At 47.8% G+C, this 18,194-nt stretch overlaps 1 protein-coding gene across 1 annotated transcript; it reads right to left on the minus strand.

Moving 5' to 3' along the window:
* Window positions 1-15,964: 15,964 nt before the first annotated feature.
* RGS2 (regulator of G-protein signaling 2) lies at window positions 15,965-18,186 on the minus strand (the record flags this gene model as incomplete). The annotated part of the gene is given in 5 exon segments (XM_010088113.1): window positions 15,965-16,159; window positions 16,607-16,806; window positions 17,599-17,660; window positions 17,762-17,863; window positions 18,134-18,186. Coding segments are annotated over 5 exon segments (612 nt in total), but the record flags the coding sequence as incomplete, so codon positions are not given.
* Window positions 18,187-18,194: the final 8 nt, after the last annotated feature.

An 18,194-nucleotide genomic window follows, 5' to 3' on the forward strand; every position in this document is an offset into this window, starting at 1 on the left:
TGCAAGGTCTGGACACTACACTTCAGAAGATGCTGCCTTTGTGCTGTGCTTGACTTGACATCTGTAACAGCTCCCTGCCCCTCTCCACAGGTCATTCTTTGAAGCCTGAATAATGTGCTTTAAAATGGGATTAAAGCTATTTGTATCCAGCTTGCAGTAAAAAAAACAATCAACCACCCAAACAAAAAAACCAAAAAAAAACCCACCACAAACCAAAAAAAACCCCAAACAAAACCAACAACCCCAAACTCTCTGCAAATCTTCAGGTCCTTTCATACCTCCCCTGATTTCATTTAGGATCCCACAACCCAAAGCCCTCCTTGGTGAGCCCTCCCCTGGCTGTGCTGGGCTGAGCACAAGGTGTTGCATCGCCAAGGGAGAGGCGCTGGTGCCCGGCTGGGGCTGCGCAGGCGTCACCCTGCTCCCTGGAGATGTGACAAAGGCTGTGGGCTGTTTCGCTTCTGCACTAATTGTGCAATCGCTTCTCTGTCCTCATCAAGGCAATTCTGACCTACTCTTGCAGTAGTTTGTGCTACTGTCCTTGCCCTTTGTGTGTGACCTTGCTGTGGCCGTGGGCTGCCCTGGGCTCTGTTGTCCCCAATGGCAGGGGCTGGGACACGTCTGTGCCCCAGGGACCATCACAAGGACCAGAGGCTATTTCACCCCTTGTGCTCACGCACTGGTAGATGTTAAACAAGCAATGACGTGGTGCCTGCTTCTGGATCTGCACACAGCTCCACGCTCATATATCACCTCTGCTGCCTGTCTGCAGGTTTTTCCATGATGTGCCTTTATTTTGGCAGTTTCATTCAGTTCTCTCAGTCTGAAACATGAGGTTCATACATTAGAAGGGGATCCCACCCTTGTCTGTGGGGTTGTGTCCATAAATGGTATTTAGATTTATAAACCAAGTAAAACAGTTGCTATTTTAAGATGCTGCTGCTGCAAGTCTGGCTCTGACCCTCCACAACTGGGGCTAAATAATCATTTTCAAATGTTCCACAGGGGGAGAGGCTGTCACCCTCCAGCAGCCCATTGTGCTGCAGCAGTGGGGGCTCTAAGCAAAAGCAATGACGCTGCACCACTTTGTTAGTCCTAAACACTCAAAAAAATTGAATTAACAAGTAAAGGCTTTTAAAATAATAATAAGAAGGAGAGGATTTAGGCTTGGGGAGAATGGTGGGGTTATTAGCCTTGCAGTCTTTTGTGCTTTTGGAAGTTGTATTTTAGCCTTTGCTCTGCAACCACAAATGCTATAAACATGTTCTGAAAAGAAAATTGAGTTTGTCATGTTAAACCACAACTCCAAGAACTGAGGGCTCTCCTAAAAGCAAAAAAGATCACAGAGTTCAGAAATGCTGCTGGAGTACAGCATGCCTTTAATCTACATCTGGTTCTAAGTCTTAAACTTTCACTTTCCGTTTTCCCTTGCCCAAACCTTGTCAAACAATCTCACGACAGTGTATTACTAAATACCCGCTTAATTGACATGCCGTGATTGTTTTCTGGCGCTGCTCTGGTAGCAGTGAGGGGTTCCTGCCTCACTGCCTGGCTTTTGCTGCTCCGCGCAGGAAGCTGTGTCATGGGGACACGTAAGTGCCACCGCGCTGACATCCGTGGCTGTGCGCAATGACATCTCCGCATGAATCAAAGGGGAAGGGCAAATTTCAATATGTATATCCTGGTGTGCAGCAGTGATGGTATGGAAAATATTAAGCATCAGCTTAACGAACAGTGCACATGGGAGTGCTGGGTGGACGAGGGGCTTCACAAAAAAAAAGCCTCACGCTGTCTGACAAGTGGTTGAATAAGTCTTAAATCTACAGAGCGAGAACAAAAAGGCTGTGCCTAAGCTTTCTGGGCTGGCTTACGTGAACAGCAAATCAAACAAGCCAAGAGCATCAGGTTTCTGCTCTTAAACTGAACGTTTCTTTGGGTTTGCTGCAGAAGGATGTGTGAGCAGCAAAGGGTGTGGTTTCCATAGGGCAGGAGTCCTGTAGGAATCCCTGCTCCTGTTGGCTGGAAACCTGGGAACGCACACAGCCGCTGCAGTGTAAATACCACCTCTGTGCTCGCTGGGACATGCACATAGAGCCCCATGGGCTGCAGGGGTGTTGAAAGCCCTGCTGTGGCTCGCAGGGCGAGAGGCTGTCTGAGCCCACGCTGCAGGGCAGGCTCCGGGCGCAGCGCAAACAGCTCCAGGGAGAGCGGTGCACAGAGGTTTAACACCAGCTATCAAGTATTGGAGAGCTCTGAGTCACTTCTTAACCTTTCTCTCCGTCACCGAAGGGGTTGGAAATGATGAAGAGTTTTGTCACCAAGCCCTGCCCTGCCACACGCTCTTGCCCCAACTCGAGGGCTGATGTGTGTGACACCGATGTGGATGGGGGTGCAGGATCTGGCTTGTTTTCTGCTCCAGAAATGCCAGAGCTGGCATCCCGCTGTGGGTGAGAATGTGTGGGTGAGAGGGTAGCATTGCAACACCCTAAATATAGATGGGAAGTCCCCAGATACAGTGCTGTGGGACTACATTCCAGTCTCTGACAATAGCAGATGATTCTCAGACCGCATTTTTGCAGCATAATGCTGGTTTTACATCTCTCTCCAGTGCCCTGGGCTATGCTGTTCAAGCCCCGTGTGTGCTAGCTGCTTTGGCACAGTATAGAAACACATCCCTGACATAAAGCTAGGCACGTTGGAGCGTATGTGCTCATCTGTGGCATTCAGTAAGGTTGTCCTGAGTTTTTGCAGTGGCCGTGCAGAAAGAGCTTCTAATCACACCGATTTGTACCATTGGTGGATGGCTGCATTTTTGCCCCTTCCTCAGCTGCCCAGTTCAGCAGCTGGCAGTGCCGGCAGCGTGTGCGCACAGGGGGTACAGCAGAGACAGATAAAACACGCAGCTCCGCAGTCGTAATTGCAAACTCAGCAAAAGCCTTGAGAAGCTCTCCAGCTTTGCCTTAACCCATTCCCATTCCTAGATCTGCACATCGGCTGAAGCCCCCAACTTTTAAGGGTTCTCTGTGCAATGGCATGAATTGCTGCTCATTGCCCCGCTCAGCATGGTGAAGGCACCAAATACGAGGTGGTCCCTCTCCTTTCATGCCCTGGCTGCAGCCACTGCTTGGAGATTTCTTGCAAGCAGACCATCAGCTCTAATAGTCACTCAGCCCAATTTGTTTTTTCTTTGTAATCTAGTCATGGATTAAAGCTGTTGATACTTTTGGCCTCTGGATGATCCAGAGTGCAATTACAGAGTGTGCAAGGATGTGCTCCCACTTGTTTGCTGTAGATCTGCCCCTGGCAGATGCAGTTGGGAGCCAGACACTTCCCGTACTGCATGAAGCAAGGAGGGTTTGGTTGGGTTTTTTTTTTTAAGTTCTCTGTACTCTTTGAGAAATTATAAACAGTCTCCTCTGCCACCGTTTTTTCTCAGCTTGAAGTGTTAAACCCCCTCAAAACTGGCTGTCAGGGAACAAGGTGTGAAGTCCTTCCCCAAGATTCCCCGGCTGGGCGGGGAGATGACCGTGGATCCGATTTCACAATCCGGGTCTTTTTGCTTATCCTCTCGTTCCCATGGGCTTTTCTGTGGGAAATAAATCTCTGAAAGGGAAAGCTGTCCAGTGCAGTAACGGGATTTCTCTTAAGCACTCGCTGCTGAGGGCAGCGGGAGCCCAGGGAAGCCAAAATTGCTTTTGAGATCTGTTCCGATGCTGCCTGGGGATTTCGTATGTCTCTCCGTTTCCCATCTCCTCCCAGTAATGTATGTCAAGAAAATAAGAACTAGTGTTAGGAAATTGCTCTGGAGTTAGCTTAGGTTTGTTTAAAATTTAAAGCGATTCCTGAACATCTCTGTTCATGGAACCTTGCTCCAAACAAAAGCCCATTTTAGCTTAATGTGATTCCCTGAATGGGCTAAAATAAGTAAGGGAAAGACAACTGGGTACCAGCACCTGAATATTTCTATCCTGGCCCAGCTACTGTGGAATATTTTCTTCCATATTAACTATTCCAGAAAATTCTCCTGTGAAAAAGAAGTTTAATGGAACTACAGAAAGAATTAAACACCCTCCCCCCCCCCCCTTTTTTTTTTCCAGTAAACCGAAGCATCACTGTAACCTCATTGAATTGCTTCATATTTTCCCAGACTAAAGAACCAAGAAGGATATTTTGGACAGAAAAGTCGAAATTTCTGTTATGCTGACATTTATAAATGCCAGTCTTTATACCAGCTATCTCTTTTTTGAAAAATCTTGTACTCTGTTTAGATCAGAATTGCCTTTGGAGCGACAGGCCTGGGTTTAGTTTGAGAAGCAAGAAGGATACAGCAATAACTTGCCTTTTTGCAACAAAAGTGTGCCAGCCTTGTCACAGGATGGAGCCAAGCCTAAGCCAGGGTGTATTTCCTCATTTCTTTGAATGTGTCCCCAAAGTCTAGGCTATTTCACAGAGTGAGGCTCCTCGTCTCCAGCTCCCCGCACGCCCACGCACCAGGCACCAGGGAGGCTGGTGTTTGTTATTCTTACACTTTTTTCCTAAAACAGTGCTGGTTAATCTTGAAGATCAAAGATTTCTACGCAAATTGAATTAATATATTTATTTTGCTTTGTTTCTTTTGCCCATTCTTGTGGCTTTCCTACCACCACCATTGTATTTCTTTAATTTTTATGTGTTAACAGTTTCAGTTTAAAAAAGTAAAATTCCTCCCTCTTTGCATCTTACAAAACCCATGTACAGATGGGGCCTCAGATGGAGCAATGAGAAAGGGTGAAGTTAATGCTCCGGTGGCATTAACCATTGCTATTCCATATACATCATATTTTAATATTAGCAAGTATTTACATTTTAAACACAACCTTTAAAGATGGTAACTCCTAAGATCTAACTAAATGATAGGTAGAAATGTATGAGCAGCGCTTGAAATAAACGGGATTATTTCCCTTTGCACTGGATCTAGCTACTAATCACTGATTTGCATATATTATATACCACCAGTCAGAAAGAAAAATGCTTTTAACCACCTACAGAGTGCACTGTGCTTTATTTCGGGTTTAAATCAAGGGCTGTACCAGCAGAAGCGGGGGCGATTTTTGAAGCTGAGACCTTCAAGCAGAGCCAACGGTCTTGGAGGGCTCGATCCTCACCCTGAATGCAAGCGAGACAGCGTTACCACAGGTGTGTCTCAACTGAACCGATGTTAGCTGAGCTTCCAACACCAGCCCGGCTTCAGACAAACCTGGCTTCTTGGGAAAGGTTAATTAGAAATGGAAATGCTGACTGTGGGAGGAATCTTTTTTGGAAAAGACACTGCTGCTCCCCCAGGAGGAGAGCGGCTGCCGCGGAGTTTGATGGAAAGAAAGCTGTGCTGTCGGCATACAGCTCAAGACGTGCCCATCAGTAACTGGCCATCATCTGATGACAGGGAAAAGCTATATTTCGGAGGTATTTCAAACCAGAAACCTGGCTCCAAGGTCATCTCACAGTTATTTTCTGTCCCTTGGATCCAGCTTTTAGTGATCAAGGACAGATTTGGTTCTTTGTTCGTAAAAAGATGACGGAGAAAAAAAGACATCTGACGTAGCTGGCTTCATTTATTCTCGCCAAGGAGGAAATGTGGGTGAAAAGGAGTCCCTCTGTTTTGCAATACTGCAGCTATGGCAGTAAATAGAAACAGCAGCTGGGGAATCAGAGAAGATTGCAAGAATAGAAATAATTACCATCAGACACCGGGGTCTGGGAAAAAGAAACAATCTGCTACACCAACTTATCCAAGTCTTTTGGTGTTTCCGAAACCTCAGCAGGGGTCAATCACAGCGCTTCCTCGCTTGCCCCCTATCAGCGAGCAGCGTATCCCGTACCTCCTTAGGAGAGATGAAATTAGGATGTATGGGTTGTTTAGAAACACAGATGTACTCTAAATGAATTTTCAATGAAACTTTAGCAAATTTTAGGTGAAAATTGAAGCTGTTCAAGCAAGAACCATTAAAGTCCTTGCTTTAATTGGAATGAGTTCATTTGGGCTTAGTCAAAGTGCAAGTCTGGTGACAGCAGAGAGCCCATGCTGTCAATAAAACAATTGCTTCAGCTGCTGCTGCTGAGCTCTGCCTGGAAATAATTTCCTCTGTTATGGGTAGTGCATGAGAGGGGAAGAATAATTACAAACTACACAGTAAGAAAGAAACATCAACAGACTAAGTTAAAACTAGTCCTCATCTCAAATCTACTGGATTCTTGATTAAGTCAGTCTGAGCCCAACTAGTTTGGGAAGATACTGCTTCTTGGTGGCATTGAAATTCTGCAGAAAGCAGCAAATTCAGCTGGCTACCCTAATCACTAGTGAAACTGGCTCCTGGCAAAGGGTTTGTAAAAAGGAGTTATTCAACCTGGTATTTGCCTTATAAAAATCCCTACGGTACTTGTGGACAGTGTTCCCTATTCCATAACAGTGTGGGTTTTGCTCATTCTGGAAACTGCACTCCTCACTGGAAAGCCACTAAGTACAAGACGGTGCTACTGGAAGATGTGGATTTGCATCACTGCTTTTCTAGCTCTGTTTGGAAATGAGCTGAGCTGCTTTTGGAAAATGATAGTGCTGAGCTGCTTTGTCCATTTACACGTTTGCCTATTTGCATCACACCAGTGAGTCAGATCAGGTCACGTTGCCAACATGCTAAGATTATTTTCAGGCTGTACCTGAACCTTGGACCTCCCAACAAGGCTGATGAGCGTCAGTAGGTGTTCAGGTGATCCATAACGTGAAACCATTTAGTGGATGTTGAACCAGCCAACGAGCCCTTCTCCTTCCTAATGACCAACCCAAGATGTCCCATCCCTATTTGGGCATCACTGTGAAAGTTGCTCCCCAGCCTCTGCATGTCTCCTGATGTGCTGCTGTGCGACCGGTCTGGCTGGGTTACCGAGGAAGGAGGGGCAGAAAATGAGCAGGTGAATGGCATTCCTTGGGAAGAGGCTGGCGATGCCCAGAGGAAGGTGGAGGAGGAGTGCAAAGGGGAAAGTATGACAACACAGTGATGAGGGACCTGAACTTTGAGGTCAGTCAGCCCCACCATCCTGCACGTCCCCCCAGCATCTTCCTCTCTTCCCCAGCACCCTCGTCTAGTGGCTGGGTGGCTGCAGGGCAGGTCGGAGCAGGGCCTTGGTCCCACAGAAAACAAATCTGCCAAAAGAAGAAAAAATTCCTGCCTGACCAGCTTGCTCATCCAGCTCCGCAGCAGCTGCACAGCTGCTAAATCAGATGCAAGGGAAGTGAGGGACGTGCAGGGAGCAGGGAAGGGGAGGGAGTGGGGGATTGCCACTGTCCCGCTTCCCGGTAAAGCAGCTGCTGCTGATACGTCATCCCGAAGCGTAACATGGCTGTCCTGCTTCCCGGTAAAGCAGCTGTTGCTGATACGTCATCCCGAAGCGTAACATGAAAACCATATCCTTCGTTTGTCTGAGCAAAATTCCCTGAATCCATGCTGCCAGCAGCACCTGACTCAGCCCCTCGGAAAGCCCACCGAGGAACGCCGATGCTGTCGCAGCAAAGGCACATCCTGTGCCCTGTCAGTCACCCAGGGTAGCAGGGATGGGAAGGATGTGACCAAACAGCTGTCCCCCAGCTGGCCATGTTGCTCAAGGTCCTTCCATGTGCATGTTAACAGCATGCTGAGATTTTAAAAAAGCTACCCAAGTGTGGCTGGTTTTGGCAAACTCCTATGAAAATAACCCTGAGTAGCCATTTGTGGTTATATCAGTTCTGCAAGTGGCTTGTTCCAGGAAAAAGTAATTTGGGGCATATTAACTCCCACAGGCACAAGCTATGCTCTGTTGTCAGTAAAGCAGCAAAGCAGCTGCATTATTTCTGTCCTTGGGGAGTGCAAGCAGTGGTGCTTCTGCCAGCTCCTCTTGATCTGAGGGGGGAAGGTTTCCTATCTGTTGGCAATCTGCTATCAGCTCCACCCACGCTTCCTCACTGACATTTCATCCACGCTCCTCTATTGTTCATGGCACTAAAACCTCCTGCAAACCCTGCAGCTGACATGTTCCTTGCCTATATATAGTACTTTGTTCCTCTTATGTGTGTTTGTTTCTGGTGGCACTGGTTCCCAGTCCTCCCACTGTCACCAGCAGCACCTGCCCAAGCCCAGCCTTCCCCCAAGGCAGCGGCGGGGCTGATGCTCCACCTGCCTGCGCTTACTCAGAGGAGCTGCTGCTGGCTTTGGACATTATTTCCTAACTTGTCACATTGTTATTGACTGCCATCATCATTAGTCACTTACTAATTCCTAGTGGAAAATATGTTCCACACAGCCTGCCCTCCGAGGCCGTGCTGATCCTCCCTGCTCCTGCGCGAACAGGGGATGACTCTCCTGCCCCACTGAACCTACGCTCGGCAGTGATTCATGTGGCTGAAGCAGATGTTTGCCAGGTTCGTTCTGGTGGCCAGCCCATCCCTCTACAACATCCTGCTCTGACCATGCTGCCTGCCACGCGCCTGCCCTGATGGAAATGCTCTGTCTTCTCCAGGGAAACCACTTCCCGTCCCAAGGGCGCTTCTCTTTTGTCTCGTCAATCCCACAGCTCCTGTAACTCTGCTGGCCTGCTGGGCTGGAGTCATGCTTCTGCTCTGAAGGCATGCCGGTGACTGCTGAAGTGGTGTTTCAGAGAGACTCACCTTCCTTTGAGGTTTCTAGGTGCTACTTGTGGGAGCTGGCTATTACAACCTGATTACAGGCATATTCTCTGCTGTGCTGTTTCAGCCACACCACATCAGCCGAGATCTTCTGGATTTGTATAATTGCCCTACTCAAAGCTGAGGATCTCTGTTTCATATATTCTGTTACATCATTCTGCCTCATATCTGTCACTTGGCTGATCAGTGATTTGGTTTCCCCATTGCTATCCCAGAGCGAGACCGTGGTGATTAACCTCTGATGGATGCAAAGCTCCTTGCTCCGAAGACTCTGGAGAAGGGCTGTAGGTATCCCTGGCTGCAGTGCTGGTGCTCAGCTGGGCAATCCCAACACTCCACCCAGCTGGGCAGCTCTGGGAAACTTTCAGCACCTCAGAGGGCACAAGTTCAGAGGGGTACTGGGATTATTTGACACCAGATCCAACACCTTGCTCAAACCCTTGACAGACACCGTAAAAAACTAGACTTTGCTCAGCGAGGCTTTATGTAATAATTACTCTGTGTCAAACACGCCAGGAGCATTGCAGGGCAGGTGCATCAGCTGGGAGGTGCGGTACAGCCTGTGCAGTCGCTGCTTGGTGCTCCTGTCAGTACTAGACGCTGTCGTTAGTTTGTTGCCCTGATAAATGTTTGGTTTTCTCACAGGACTGAAATTACTGAAAGAACATAACTAACTGCTTTATGGTGGCCAGTAGTGCTGATTAAAAAATTTACTTCTTCTGGTTCCAGCCATGAAAAGGGAAGGCAGGTAGGAGCCCCTTTCAGGAGGTTCCCCCACAACTGGCAGCCTTGAGGAAAATATACAAAGAAAGAGATTTGCTAAAGTTCTTGCATGTGTGAGGTAGGTACCTTCTCCAGAAGTTAGAGGGCACGAGCACGCCAAGAGACAAGTGAACTGTGAAGTGCAAAGACTGCATGTTCCAGAGCACAGCAGTATTTTTTATTTTTTATACCATTGTTATTTTTTGCTTTTGTAAGGAAACATACAAAAGGAGAAATGGTTTACAAGTGTGTTTGTGTTTCAGAACACCACACCATAAAAACTGTGTATTCTGGTATTTCCAAACAGCTCCAAGACATTATTATGTAGATGTCAGAAAATGAATCTGGTCCCCTTGTGTCTGGCTAACCCATCGTCTTCCCATATCCAGCTCTGTAGAGCACCTTGGTTTTCCCCTCTAAAAAAACGAAGCCAAGAGACTTTATCAGGAAGATTCTGTACATTTTCAGTAGCTACCTATGTGTCCATACAGGCAATAGCTTGCTGTAACACGTGCCATCTCCATAGCACCATAAAAACACTGCAGTTGGCCCATGTAACTGTGTCACTCCACCCTGCCCTCCATAAAGCTCTGTCACTATCTGATCCTAAGGTCACAGCTGATCTTTTCCTCAGCTTTCAACTGTGACCCATTTATGCAGCATACTTTTTCTGGCACTTTCCTCCCAAAGGGCTGCTGCTGCTGAGTGACCTGCCCTCTCCTCGGGAAAACAGGACCCTGCTCCAAAACCCGGCAGCCTGCAGGGAGGACGAGCGGCAAAAGCGAGGTGTCAGTCTGTCAGCAGCACCGAGTGCGGCTGGAAGGGTCCTGCCCGCCTGGCAGTCATCCCTCCCCCTGCTCGGACGCCTGGTCCCAGCCCTCAGTGGGTATCGGGGACAGTAAACAGCAGGAACCCCCCGCAGCCAAGTCAGGAGACAGCTCAGCTTTGCAGACAGATGTATTCGGGCTGGGCGGACGCCAGGGAGGGCAGCCACACACAGATCGTCTCTCTGACGCAGTACAGAAGGGAAGGGGAAGCCCCAACATCTGCATGTGCCACAGCTCTGACGGCCCTGGATGGCGGGGATGGCTCCCCCTGTGCCCCTTCGCCTCCCGAGCTCAGCCCCAGCAGCTCCAGCTGGACCCAGCAAAAGGGTTAATCTGGGCAGCCTTTAAAAGCAAGGGTTGGAACAGGGGTGGGAGCAGAGCTCCCGCTGCCCCTCTGCAGCCCTGTGCCCCTCCGTGCCTCTGTTATTCCCATCTCCTTTGGGCATCCGCAAAGGTGCAGGAACACACCAGTGCAACGAACAGCCCGCTCGGCTCCCGAGGGCCTTTTCCATATCGCACAGCCGGCTTTCCGAGCCCTGGAAATGTCCCCTGAAAGCCCCAAGCCAGGCTCTCAGCCCAGAAGCCACGGAGCTGCTCTCTGGTCTAAATCTGTAACGCAGAAACACAACTTATTCCATGAGATCTTGAGTGGGAAAATTGGCTGGGAAACGTAAGTACCGATTTCTGTCAATCAGACTAGCTCAAATGGAATATTTAATATTTTTAGTGGAACATCATTTACTTGCTTCTCAGGGGCACTTTGCAGGTGTTGGAAACTCTGATCTAAATTATTATTTTAATGAAAAATTGCCAAAGGACTCAGATTTTGAACTCCTACCTAGGATAACAGTGAGGCGATTTCTCCTGGTTTCCGTGCTTGCCAGCCATCACGTCCCAGTGACAGCACTCAGGGTGATGCCTGTTAGGACGGGTACAGAACTGCTCAGGGTGATGCCCGTTAGCACGGGTACAGAACCACTCAGGGTATTCCTGAGGGCATTTACCACAAACCCAACTGCAGACCCTCCTCAGAAATTCAGACTGCACTGGGGCCATGAGCTGACAAACTGTACTAAAAGGGCTCCTTCAGATTTCCACCAGGGCCCTGGGGTCCTAATGGCCCTAACGATGGCCCTGAGCAGCCCCAGCTGGCCCCACCATACCTGCTGCCCATCAGCCAGGCTCCATTTCAGCTCAGCCTTGAGGACCTGGCCCTTCCCCTGTGCTGTGCTGGCATTGCATCCTCATGCCTGGCTCTCTTCCCTGGATGGACCAAGGACCAGTGTTGCAGGTAGGTCTATCACCAGCTCTGCTGCTGGTGGGTCTCTGGGGTGGACCCTGGGCTGGTGTAGCAGTGTCACCTGGAAGTTTGTTCCTGGCACTCATGAGCTGGTTGGGACATTGCTGTGCTGGTGGGATGAGAAGGAGCCATTGGTAATGTTTTGCCACCTTACTCATCAGCTGGTTGGGACATTGCTGTGCTGGTGAGATGAGAAGGAGCCATTGGGACATTGCTGTGCTGGTGGGATGGGAAGGAGCCATTGGTAATGTTTTGCCACCTGAAGGAAGATGGATGTGGATGCTTCCCCAGGTTTCAACCAGTTTTTCCTGCTTGAATCACAGCAAGTCAAATTTTCAACCCCCCCACCAAAAAAAAAAAAAAATCCATGAAGATCCTAAAACTACTTCTAAAGGTCACTGTTCTGCTCCATGCGAGTTGCCAAGTTATGAAGTCTCATCCAAAGAACACTTCCACACACAGATGTGTGCCTGTAAAGCCCTTTAAACCGTCATCAGTGTCCCCTTCTCCAGACGGAGATCTGGAATTTCAAGTGGAAATGCAGATTTTATTTTTAGTCTCGGCGCATTTTTCAGCCACCATACACAAACACATGGAGCAAGAGCACTGCGCTCCAGTTTGTTCGCTTTGGCGGGAGCGGTGACCAGCGCTGCTGCCGGGCTGCCCCTGCTCTCGGAGCTCCTCTCCAGCCCTTGGGCCAGAGAGCACTCGCCCGAGGGTCAGCTGCTGTGGTGCAGGCTCTGAGGAGATTGTGTGTTGCCCTCTTGATAGCACAGAGGGCTCTCCTTCAGCTTGCCCCATGCTGCAGTGTCAGCACAAGCCATTGACAAACCCAGGCTGTTCCTGGATCCAGGCAGTTGACACTCATGACCTAGTTTCACAAAGTCACAAGACTGATGTACAAAGTTAGATTATTATTTTTTTTTTAAATGACTGCATAGGCTTTGCATTAAATTCTGGTTCTGGGAATTACTGAGGATACTCCAGTTACAATTTCAATTTTTTCTTCATAATTATAAGGGTGAGAAATGTATTTTTTGTGATATGAAAGCAGGGGGATCACTTGCCTCTAGCGGATAAGAGAAGCACCAAATAAATGTTGTGAGATTGGTTTAAAACCAGTGATACATGGACAGTTAAAAGTCTCCTTTATTGCAGATTTGCTGGTGTTTTTCAACCGTTCCAGATCCCCAGGCTCTACCTGCCCACATCAGTTATGTCAGCAGTGCATGGACTGCCATGGGCTTTCTCGGGATCAGCCAGGACTGGCTGTGCAGCTGCCGGCCGTGCCAGCAGAGCTGCGGTGCCCTCCTGCCCACCGCCCGCTGGAGGTGCCGGCTTCTCCCTCCCCTCAGCTCTTTGCAGCAGGTCTTTTCTCTAAAACCGTTAAGCTTGCTTACAGACTTGTCCAGGACCCCTGCTCCTTTGCAGCTATGGTTCCTGGAACACAGCTACCCATCGGCATCTCTTCGTATTTCCCTGCCTGGTGGCTGTCAGCAGGGATGTGGGCTGGAGCACGTTTATAACCTGATGGAAGCCAAAAAAAGGACCATGCTCTGGGCAGCTGCTGAGCAGTGCCCCCAGCTTCTCCTGTGGGACCCCAGCTCTGCTGCCCTCCCTTTGCCAGTCCCAGACTGGTCTTTTCCCCAGCACCGTGGAAAGTTTGCTTGTGTGCAGCCTGGTGGGAGGGTGAACTGGTCAGCTGGGCTGCGGAGGAATGAGCAGTTCATTGTTTGGTGCCATAGGATGCTGATAGCAGAGCATCAGTTGGAACCACAGCTGTAAGGCTGCCCAGAGTACAGACCCAGCATCTCTTAAAGCAATCGGTGGTTTTATCTTTCTCCAGGAACTGTTCATAGCAATCTTTAGGGTTGGAACGCTCCCAACACGCCTGCAGTGCCCTTTTCCTGGTGAAGCTTACCTTTGGGAGTTGGAGAAACAGGGCTCTTAACAAAGACTGGAAAAGCAGTAATTGGAAGGCACGTTGCATGCACAGATGTGTTGCATTTTACTACAAAGAAGTTTTCTGGGGTTTTTTTTTTTTTTTTGGTTGATACACCAAACTGTTTTGCTGCAAAGCTTAGCCTTGAAACCAGGGACAGACCCCGCCAGGGACTCAGTGCGTCTTGGTTGGCTTGCCACCCTGGTGGCATGCTCTGGGGAAGCTATGGAGCTGCCTACACAGATACAGTTCATGATTCAAATCTTAAAAATATACAAGAACAGCCCTCAGGCGGTGATGCCCTGCCTAATGGCCCCACCTAATTTCTCCTCTGAACTGCATACTGTGCTATAAGTAGTTCTGGCACCTGCTGAAACTAGAAATGTTTCTTTCCCTGAAACCAGGCACCAGCAGTGGTTAATTACCGCATCCCAAATTGGCATAGATTAATGAAGCTTCACTGAAGCTAAAGAAGCTTCATGGAATTACTCCTGCCCTGACTCCGAGTCATTAATAGCTATAGTTCTGGCTATTTTTATGGTCGTCAGAAGATTTTGTTAGATCACAAATGCAATTATAAGCTCAAATCAGTTTTTCCTGTTTTAGAGAAAAAACTTTCTCTGTTGCAGTAAATTATTGGGCTGAGTTTTTATTGTGCTTGTATTTTGTGGACTTAACTGATCAGCAAACTTGGGTGTATGAGAGCCAGCTCTCACAGCCCCAGAAATGGGGCTATATCAGAGTGGGGGCTCTTTCCATGTACAGAGGCAGTAAATGGATATGCATATCTGTGTGTATGTATATATAGACACCACTATATGTCCTGCAATATGTACACACATGCATAAAGTAGTTGCTTTTGAACAATCTTTGGATGTGTATTTGAAGTGGAAAATCCTGTCGTTAGAATTTTCTTGATGATTGGAGAAGCGGACCATTATAGAAGTGGTTGCTGTGGACATATGTGAACTAAACAATTAACACCTGAGGTGTTGAGGTCAAAATAGCTGGAGCCAGCACCTACAGAGACCTAGCGTGCAGACAAGTCACAAAAATAACAAATTAGGGACTGTTTGGGAAGTAGTGGTTTTGGATGTTGTCGGTTAAGGAAACTGACCTGGAATAAGGATGACCGATGCCTTTCCCCCTGAGCAGCACTCACCTAGCAGTGGGTTGGATCCTTCTGTTCTAATATTGCCTCCAGTGTTCTGGATGGGTTTTACAGCCCGATATTAAAGCCCTCCTAAACCCCTTTTTGAAGCAGAGGTCTGGAGCAGGAGCAACGGTGCTGAGTTCCAAACAGCATCCTGAGACTCCGGCAGCACTACTGCTGCTTTCTAGTTGATCTGTCACCATGTGTAGCCACGTGTGTGCCTTGCCCCATCTTAGACTGGTTTCACAGGGACATGGTTAAGACAGGATGTGATGGAATATGCCTCCTCTGTTAAGCTTTCAAGCTCTGAGGATTTTTATTCTGTTAAAAAAAACCCCAACAAAACACTTGCCCAGTACATGAAGAACTAACTGCTTTAAAATGAGCCCTGTTAAGATCGCACCCAGGACACACCATCCCCAAACTCCAGAGTTCAGTGCCAGACAGTGAGTATCTGTGTGTGCAAAATAAGTTGAGCACCAAAAGCAGCTTTGTATCAAAATAGTTTATTAAAAACAATAAGAGACTTCATTGAAGCTTGCTGTCCTTGAGACAGAATGATGCCATTATTGCAGCATTGAACACAATCACAATCCACATATAAATATAATACTGTGCAGCTCCCTCTTCGCCTCGGCCACGTTTTGCCCTCAGTCCAGCCTCATGCAGCCCTGCTGACACAAGCCAGCCCTGCACGCTTGAGCTGCAGAACCTTCTCCTCTGGGAACCAAGTTCTGTCCCTGCCTCACTGCAGCCTGCACAGTGCTGTGACTGTCTGGAAGTCGCACAGAACCCCACCACGTCCCTCTGCAGCTCCAGGCTGTTTGCAGAACCAGCGTGAACACACAGGGTGACCGATGACAGCAACACTGGCTCTTGGTTAGGAAAAATAAATACGCAACCGATTACTCAAGTTCCCAGCACTTTGCAACCATACAGAGCAGCTTCTGTCTGCGAGAAGGCAGCTCTGTCCAGCCCTGCTGCGCCCCTGTGCCAGCAGGACTCCTGTGCTGCACAGGCTGCTCTAACACACAGTCACCTTTCGCTGCAGCACCCCCAGAGAAGCACATTGCCAGCAGCCGGCTGGCAGACTGCTGTGTCACCTCTGAACGCCTGCCAACAGTACCACGCTTTGCCATCAGCTCTGCACCAGAGTCAGTGTTTGTCCTTGCACCATGGCAAAGAGACTGAGCGCCTGCTATCTCAGCCTGTCAGGTCAGGATGCTGCCGTGAGCTGTGGCTCATGTCCTCACTAGCCAAGAGGCTTCTCCTCGCTCCTCTGCATCGCTCATGTCCCCTGGGCTGCTCTGCTGATAGGCGTCTTCTTGCACAGCTCCTGGTAGAATTCAGATTCCAAAAACCGTGGGTATGAGTTATTCTCCATTAAGCTGTAAACCCTCTTCTGCGCCGCGCTGAAGCAGGTATGCGTGGCTTCCTGAATATTCTGCGCGATCATGTTCTTGGTTTGGAAGTCTATGTTTATCTGAAAAACAAAAAAAAGGATGCTTACTTCTGAGAACGGAATTCAAGTAAGTATAACACACCATAACAGTTCTGAAGAGGTAAAAAGGCAAGACCCTATCACCACAGGGTTAAGTTAATGGCATTTCCTTGAAGAAAATGACTCTTTAATATAAAACCCAGAGTAATTCAGATGATACTGTCTTTCAGGACTGCGCTCCAATACACGACAGGTGTGAGATGTGGCTGTTGACTTTTGTCAGTTAAGACAAACTCTAAAATACTGCTTGTGCCATTTTCCAGCTTGGTGAAAGGCAGTTAGGGAAGAGAGTTATGTTCAGACACAGATATTAACAGCGAGGTATGTAGGATACAGTTTTGGCATCTATCTGGAAGTGAGGTCAAAGAAATAAAGAAGGGCTTGAAGAACTAAGAGCAGGGCAGTTATCTTTAAATAGGTTTTCTTTACCTCTTTTGGAGCCTCCTTCTCAATGAAGTCATTGTAGATTTTTTTTGCTTTCGATGTCAGCTTCTGGGGTGATTTGGTTTTCTTGAAGTCCTCACAGGCCAGCCAGAACTCGATGTTCTCTTCGCAGAACTCTGATTTCAGAAAAGCTCGGAAAGCAGCAAGACAAAAAAAAATATCCATCAATTGCCTATTTCAGGAATCTTGAATTTACCCACTGGTCACATCTGTTTCTACCAAAACATTTTGCTATAGGTCTGGTTCTTTCAGGGATGTCATAGCAATTAAAAAATTTCACATTTACACATGCAAACAAATTAACAGCTTGGCAGGCTTTACTTTGAGTTAGTAATTTTTTAAGCAAACACAAAAAAAAAAAGCCATTTCTAGTCAGTCTGTTCCCTCTTGTGATGTCTGCATATATATTTAAAAAACCCCTCCCTCTAGATGGGATCTCCTGTGTTAACCTTTACACTGGAGTAAATATTTATGACTGTGTTACAAACTCTGGAATATTTTTTGCAACGGAAAGGATGACGCAAGGTCAAAGAGCAAATGGTAATATTATTTCCTAGTCTTTTTGCTCTGCTGGTGAGTGCTTTTCCTTGTAGAGCTGCAGTAAAACCCTGAGATCATTCAACTTCTGTGCTGCAGAATCCTTCCCAAGTTATCTGAATGCAGCAGTGAGCTCAGTGAACAAATGCTCTTTTCACATTCGGCAAAGCTAAGCTGCCAGGTATGATTTTAAACTATGGGGGTTCCAGAAAAAGTTAAACTACAATGTAGTATTCTTGATGTTTTAATATTAGTTTATAATTTTTTAAAAGAACACTTCTGTGAATTTTGGCTTTAAACAGTTCAAAGCATTTAACTTTCAAAACCAGAATTAAAGCTAAGGAAGGTACAATGCTGACATGCAAGGAAGCAATCTCTTACAGACATATGAACTTCACCATCCCTTTGCTCTTGAATGTTACTTTTGAAGAGAAACTTACATTTATTAGCAAGAAGTTCATCAAAGGCTTCTGACCACAGCTGGGCTTCTTCAGGGGAAGGTCTGCAGAAAGAGATGGAGAACATTGGACTCCATTGCTCAAGTTTTATTGTTTTTGCAGAACACTTGAGTTATTTAAACAAAGTCTCTTGCTGATAACTTACCTGAAGTAGGTGCGGTGTTTTCCCACTTTCTTAGATTTCATTTTAGTAGAATTGGAAGAGTTCTGCAGGAAGTAGCTCAGCCTCGTTTTCCAATCTTTAATGCTGGAAGAACAGAGAAGCAGCATGCTTAGGACCAAAATGCTTTAGACACCAGCCCCCTTCTCGGCCAAAGCTGCAAAAGTACTCCTGACGGTGCTTTTCCAGCTCTGTACTCGGTCACCCAAAGCACCTCTCTGAGGACAAGAAAACTCTTTTCCCCTGGCTTAAACGGGCAGATCTGCCTGCTGGCCAATGGCTAATGCTAGCCGAGACACAGCCCGCTCCCCCCGCCCGGGACCCGCTCCCTGGAGGGACCCCCGGGGGGGCACTCACATCGTCCTCTTCATCCTGCCCTTCTCCGCCTCCTCCGCTTCGCTCCGCTCCCTGCGCAGCG

Source organism: Pterocles gutturalis, unplaced genomic scaffold, assembly GCF_000699245.1.
Source record: "Pterocles gutturalis isolate BGI_N339 unplaced genomic scaffold, ASM69924v1 scaffold137, whole genome shotgun sequence".
Taxonomy (NCBI): Eukaryota; Metazoa; Chordata; class Aves; order Pterocliformes; family Pteroclidae; genus Pterocles; species Pterocles gutturalis.